Genomic DNA, 7,163 nt, shown 5'->3' with positions numbered 1-7,163 from the left:
GGCAGATCTACAAAGTACACTGCTGGCGGGAGCAGTGGGCGAGTCAGGAGAGGAGCAGACTGGGGAGCAGCCCTGTGGATCACCTCCAGGGCTGGGGATCGAACTCGCACTGAAGCGGTTGCAGGAACAGCTTGCAGTGCTGCGCAAACCCGTTGCACCACCAGGCAGGGCCCTATACTAGGATTTTTGATTGCACATAGGGAGTGAGGGGGAGTCAGCTCTCCTAATCCTGTGTTGTCTGAGTGTCAGCTGTAATTATTTCTTCACGTCATACATATAGCATGAATGGCACCTCTAGAATCAAACCGCTAATTAGGGAAGAGAGCACTTTTTGTGCCATGTGCTGTCAGTGGTGCCTAAAGTGTGCCGGGTGAGGCTCGAGGTGGGTCACGCACTGCCCTTCTCCCCCCAGTAGTTAAGGGCAATTAAGGAAGAAGGGATCAACCCGGAGGGACAAGGATCCTTGGGACAAGAAATGACTGCTGGATGGTTAGAGGAGGGAGAGGGATTTTGATTTGTTTGTCTACACCTGAGCCTGACCGTGGGCCTCCTCACACCTGAGGAGAGGGGTGCCCATCTCCTGCCTTTAGAAATGGAGGCTGTGCAGAAGTACAGGCCTCAGAGCAGTCACCGAATTCATTTCTGATGCCCTGCACCTTCCAGTCCAACTTCAAGCCAAGCCCAAGGGTGACAGAGCCTGATTTTAGAAACTCATTCCCTGTCTCTCCAAAGGAGGTATTTCATTCTGAGGTAAAAGTCCATTATGTGGTAAATGCATAACTCTCCACAGACTTCAGAGATGACCACAAGACATTGAGACCATCTAAAGCTTTTACTGGGCCTCCTCCAACTATGGCCCAGGCTCCAAGGAGCTGTGTGTGTCAAGGACAAAAACCCTGCAGAGTGTGTGTGTGTGTGTGCATGTTTGTGTGTGTGTGTAGCCGTAGAAAACACACTCTTTTTCTTGCAGTATTCTCTCCAATCCCTCTTGTTATCTGCTGTGCAGTAGGGGTCTATGTGAATGTGTTGAATACAATATCTAATGGTTAAATGGGAGTGGTGGGTGGTTAAGGAAACTTCCCCCTAAGGAACCCCAAATCCAAGTCTTAGTCTTGATTGCTTCGCTTGGCCTCAGAGAGAAAAGCTGAAATCCTGTGGCTTTCTGGAAAATAATAATTGAATTACTCAAGTCACATTTCAGCCTTCACAGACAATTAAACATCTTCAGAGCAGCTTGGTCCTTTATTCTGAAACTCTTGTGGCTTAAGCACCTTTCTTCCCTATCTAGAAGTCCCTTTTCAGAGTTCCCGCATGTGACAGTAATGAGCACTACAGAAATGCTCAGATGGATGGAGGTGTAGGCACAAAAGCCCTGTGGAGAGGCATAGGAAAAGCCCCCTCCTTTCTAATTTTTATAGTGATAGAATGCGAGCCTAGCTTTCAGTGAATGCATGGGATGGAGCTATTGAGACCACTTAGGGGAGATTGATGGGGGGTCACATCTGTGCTGGAAATGGGTTGAGGAGGTTATTCTTTGCTACTTAAAAATGATTTTCAGAAACCAGCACCTTTTCCTTTCATGTCAGCTTGAAATTGGGCATCCTTTAACACAGAGAGCTCTTCAATTAAAACTTAGGTGTGAAATGGCTGAAGGAATCAGTACCTTAGCTAAAAACTGGTCCTCAAAAACAGTAAAGCTTTATTAATTTGGGATTTATAATATATATTCTAATAGTAGGGTTAAATAGAACTGAGCCTTTCTAAAACAGATGGTAGCAAAAATGAACACTGTGCATTCAAGATACATTATGCAATAATAATACTATTTATAACTTTAAACGTGTGCAAATAGATATGTAGCATTCCTATGCACTCATTACGATATAGTCTTGATTGTCTAAATTTTTAGAATTAGTGTATATATATATATTATTTATTTATTGCATAATAAATAAAACAATTTATAAAATGGTTAAAAAAAAAACTTAGGTGTGAAAAAGCACAAATTGCAAAGTGAAGGTACCTGGGACTAGACCATGCTGTCTGGAATGGGGGTTCGGGCAGTGACAGGACTCAGGAATGCAGGGCCAAACTCTTGGCTTGGGTCTGAGAAAGATCTAGTTCCACACTGGATTAATCTTTGAAAAAGCAGATATTTGTGCCTGGAGGCTGTTCCAGCTATGACTGTGAAGCCCCATTCCTCTCTCTTGTCCTAGACCCAGCTGTGGTTGCTATGGGGACAGGAAAGATGCCATGAACAGTGAGGCCAGTTTACTTGTAGTATAAATGGGACTTTTCCTGTGCAGTTTTTCGAACAACATGAGCTTTTCTGACTGCAACTTACCCTGAACCCAGATTTGTGGGACTCTAGCAAATCTATGGAAGAGCAGGTGTCTTGAAGAAGCCTTCCCCAAATAGACTTTTCTTAGTAGAAATTCAGAGACTCGGAATCTTGTCATTCATCCAACAGTCAAACAAATCCAAAATTCAAATAGCAGACATACCAAAAGCAAACAAACAAAAAGGCTAGAGGCAGTATCGCTCCCCATCTAAGTTAATACATATTCAGAGCTCTCTTAAGTTTCCTGATCCAGACCTTGCAAAGCCCAGTCATTCTAAAAATCCATGCTAAAAGTCCACCCATCCAGCCAATACTAATGGACTCTGGCTGGGGGTGTGGGGTGGAGATTGAGCCAGCAAATCCTAGCAGGGCCCGGTACAGAGTGAAAGTGCAGGATCCCATAGTCAGAAAGTCTCCCTGCCTCCAGTCTTGAAGGTCCCTGCTGTGGTGGGGCTTCTCTCATTTGCTGTTGACTGTCACACACCTGAGATGTGAGATACACAGAGTGGAGACCCTCTCAGCAGAGGGGGCACCCAGGGCACAGGCCCAGCCCCAGCCTTCCCTGAACACAAGCTCAGCCAGCAGGTAGAAGGTGGCAGCAGTCAGCGGGAGGGGGTGCGGGGGAGGCGCGAGGGAGGGACTAAGGAGGGAGCAGGTGGAAATCTGTCCTGGGAGGCCGGGCCACATTGGAACCAGGGCTCCAAGTCCCCAGGACACACTCCATCCTCCCCAGACTTTATTTGCAATATATAAATGCAGGCAAAACTTCGATTATTTTATCTTTGTGCTCCCAAGTGCAAAGCCCTCTCCGGAGCATGGGCCCTGTCAGCTGCACTGGTGGCAGCCAGCCCTGCACATGCTGTGATATGAGCGTGACCCTGTCCACACACAACCCGAGCGGGTTTGTCATTCTCAAGGAGGAAAATGTCGAGGGCGGAGAAAACATCCTGAAAAAGAGTTTGCTCAGGGCCCAGTTGTCAGCATAATTTGTAGTGCCTTATAATGCCACACTGGGGGACAGAAGAAGGAGCCCTTGGGCAGGCAGCTGGCACACTAAGAAGACTTTGGGAAGGGGAGCTTGAGTCTGGCCATGGCCACTCAACCACCCCGACACCCTTGAAAAGGCCACGGGACAGAGGCACTCAGTCACAGCCTGAGGCCCTCTGATTGGCTTGTCATCTCTCTGGTCAGCCATAGCTTCAAGACACAGGCCTGCCAGAATCCCCTCCTCTGTCTTTGGCTCTTTCTCGCTCTTTCCAGTGCCTCTTCCATCACCGCCCCCTCCAGAGGGTGTGTTTCCACGCACCTCGTCCCAAAATTTGATGCAGACATTTTATTCTTGCCCCAAGAATAGTAGCTCGATGTTTTTAGGATCAGGGATTCTTTTTTTTTTAAATAACACAATAGTTTATTTTTACATCATTTTATGCCTTTTCCCCTCTCAGTTGTACTCCCCATGGGCTTCCCATTACCAGATCACCTGTGTGCCATCGCCATAATCCAGTGCACTCCCCTCCCCACACTGTTTTTGATCCCATTCCACCCCATAAAATATCTCTGGTATATAGCTGTTCATTATTATTATTATTTTCTTGCCAGGATCAGGGGTTCTTTTAAGGGTCTGCTGACAGTGACGGATTCTTTCCCCAGAAAATATTCACATCACATGGAGGTTGGGGACCCAGTACCATCTGTGCCCCAGTCACCTCTGGGGCTTGGTTAAAAAAAAAACGAAAAACAGGGCCCTCCCTGGTGGCGCAGCGGGTTAAAGCACAGCACTAAGAAGCTTAAGCCAATTCCGCATGAGTTTGATCCCCGCCTGTCCCGGAGGTGACCACATGGCGTGGCAGACCTCTCCTGACCCGCCCGATGCTCCCCTCAGCAGTGTACTTTGTCGATCTGCCTGTTCTGCTCCCCACTCTGTCTCTGGTGAATCCTATCATCCTCCACATCTCTGGCCTGTACCCCAGTTCTGTATGAATAAATAAATAAATCTTTAAAAAAATAACAGGTTCCTGAGTCTCTCAATCTAAACCAAATTAGATAGATCTCTAAATGGAACCCAGGTGGCTGCATTTTAACAAGCACGCCCAGTGATTCAGTACACTCAAATGACTGAAAACTATAGCCGTTGGGTATAGCAGAGCTTTGGCAAGAATCCCTAGTCTAGACACTTCATAGGGTGACATCCTTGGCCACAGCTAATGTGTCCTAAATACATAGCTCTAACCAGTATTTTCTCTTCAGTAGCCCCCTACTTGGAAATTTGGAAATAGTTGTGGGTCTGTCCTGGAAACTTTTGAAACCTTCAACTTGCAATTGATTCCTACTTGTATAATCTTTTTTCCTACCAGTGTGCACATCCAAAATTGACACCATCTGTAGTCAAGCATGTTGATTGATTTCATTGGAGCTCTGTCACCCCTTATGAGAGGGAGAGAGCGGGAGCATGAACAGGAACATTCCATCTGGTGTTAAAACCATGTAACCACAGGCTACACTGACCCTAGGAAACCTGTTGCCATTTTTCAGTAAATCATTTCTGCCCAATGAAGAACTATGTATTAAGAGCATACATACTAACACAGGTTCTTCCAGAAACGTCAGTGTCTATTTCCAACAGCACCCTAAGTTCCCAACTACCTGAGAGGTCTCCTTTTTTCACCTCCTCCCAAGTCACACGTGAAGCCCGTAGATCCATGGAGACCTGCTCCTTCTGATGAAAAGCTCTCTTGAATTTCTAGCATTCTCTACAGCACCTGTAGCAACTCTGCAGTCACCCACTACATTTGCGATAGCCTTGTCTCTCATTTTAACTACAAAGACTCTGGATATTTTCTCCCCACCTCCGCTTCTCTTTCTCTCATCTTACTCCATAGTCCTTCCCAACTTCCATTTACAGAGAGGCTTTCCAACTCACACTGATGTCCCAGCCTCATCCCCCTGCTTAAAACTCTCCTTCCCTCCTGCATCCCGCTGCCTTGCAGATACCGCCGACACCTCAGTATTTGGCTTCCGCCTGCTTCTGTCCCATAGTTACCCTGCCCAGTACCTTCCCAGCCTCATCTCCACACACGCCAGCTTGACCACTCTTCTGTCATCACGCAAGTTTCCAGCTGCACCTGTTTTTACCCCTGCAACTGCCTTGGGCACATTTCTCCTTCAGCATCACATGCCAGGACTCACCCTCTCAGACTTCCTAGTCCCCAGAGATGGGCCTTCGCTCTGTGCTCCCTCATCATGCATTGTGGCTTCAGAGGGTCTACTGTTCCCAGCTAGGTCATGAACACAACAGACCCAGAGGCCAAGATTTCTGCTTCTTGGTAGATGTTGATGCATACAGTAAGGGAATAGTAAATGATGGTTTGCTACAGGATTGGGTTTCTGGGAAGACCTTTCCACTCTTATGTCTAACCATTGTATGTGGTCTGGAGGAATAAAGGGACCTCGGCTGCTCATATTACAAACTCATTGGCTTATCTGGGTGTATAAGTAGAATAATCAAGGCTGAGACTCTCCTACTTGTGGAAGCAGAGTTCTTGTTAGGTTGGGTGTCAATGATTTATGTGGATGCCGTATGCCCTGGTGTAGTTATATACTAAAGAAGTATTTGCTATCTCATCTGGGCCCTCAGTTTTTCTCAGGCTATTTTGTGCAACAGACTGGAAACCTGGGGAACAGCCTCTGCCTTATTTTCCCCTGCAGCCTAGAGGAGACAAGCAAGTAGGATGGAACCCCAGGACTGTGCTCACACAGCCCCAGCTTGCTGAGACATACCCTATGTCAGGGCTGGGCCAGTGCCTGCTTGCTTCATCACCACACCTTATTTTTGCTTGAGAAATGACTGATGGGTGAATCTATAGTCAAGCCAGCTCAGAAATTATCCATTGAAGCAGAAATGATTGTAACTGATAATGGGTTTTAAAAGATTTGAGGGGCAAATATACCGAATTTGGGAGAAAAAAAAAAAAAGACATGGATTGGCACTGTAGGGCCACTAAGTGATTCGTTTATTTTAAGGGACAAAGATAGTCTTTGTTTTTGTTTTTGTTTTTTTGTGGGTGGGGGGTTGGGGTTATGGTACAGGCTTTGCTTTCTTTCAACGTTGGTGTATCATCTAAATTTCTGTTTCTGTTGTAGGACCGCCTGGGCCACCAGGTAAGAGCCCATGGGCCTTCCTATTTCGTGGGGAGGATATGGGTGGCGGGTTCCCCAGAACCCTTCAGAAAAGCCTGAGGAGGGGAGAGTCAGGAGGCAGCCCTGACCGTGATCACAACCCCTGCTTTCTTTCTACTTTAATCACCAGCCCTCTGGTCACTCCACTTAGTAACCTGCTATCACAGGTCCTCACCTGTCAGTGCAGCTAAGAGAGAGAAGGGAAGAAGCAGGAGCGAATCTGGGGAAGACCCTACATCTTTGGCTAGAAGAAATCTCATTAACTTCAGTGGGCATAATTTTCATTATTTCTGTTTTTCCATGTTTTGATGCAGGGCCTCCGGGAGTCAGTGGGTTACCAGGATTCAATGGCTCAGATGGATTGCCTGGGCCCCAGGGCCCAAAGGGTGAAAAAGGAGCCAATGGAAAAAGAGGAAAAATGGGTATTTGGGCAGTTTTTCTACTTTATTTCTTTGCCACATTTCTCCATGGTTGTGTTTTGAAAGAACAAAGGCTGTGGGCACTGGGCTCAAGTGTTGCATCCCTGCTTGCAAGGCTAATTTAACTCATGCCTGGAAGCCCCTGGTGTTCGGGGCACTCTGTTGTGGGTCCAGCTCTGATAAAGGCTTAGCCCCAAATGGGACAGCACTTTCCCTGAGAAGTTATC

At 46.8% G+C, this 7,163-nt stretch overlaps 1 protein-coding gene across 1 annotated transcript in view; it reads left to right on the top strand.

The window, feature by feature from the left end:
* Positions 1 to 7,163, top strand: part of GLDN (gliomedin) — a 47,400-nt gene that overhangs the window by 20,315 nt on the left and 19,922 nt on the right. The window contains exons 3-4 of the mRNA XM_004687791.2: positions 6,482 to 6,499; positions 6,832 to 6,939. Coding sequence (XP_004687848.1) covers positions 6,482 to 6,499; positions 6,832 to 6,939 — 126 coding nt within the window. The remainder of the gene's footprint in view (positions 1 to 6,481; positions 6,500 to 6,831; positions 6,940 to 7,163) is intronic.

This window comes from Condylura cristata, unplaced genomic scaffold, assembly GCF_000260355.1.
Source record: "Condylura cristata isolate star-nosed mole 26May11 unplaced genomic scaffold, ConCri1.0 scaffold00023, whole genome shotgun sequence".
In the NCBI taxonomy this organism is placed as follows: domain Eukaryota; kingdom Metazoa; phylum Chordata; class Mammalia; order Eulipotyphla; family Talpidae; genus Condylura; species Condylura cristata.
Note: the sequence above shows the minus strand (reverse complement) of the source record. Positions and strands in the feature narration are given on the sequence as shown.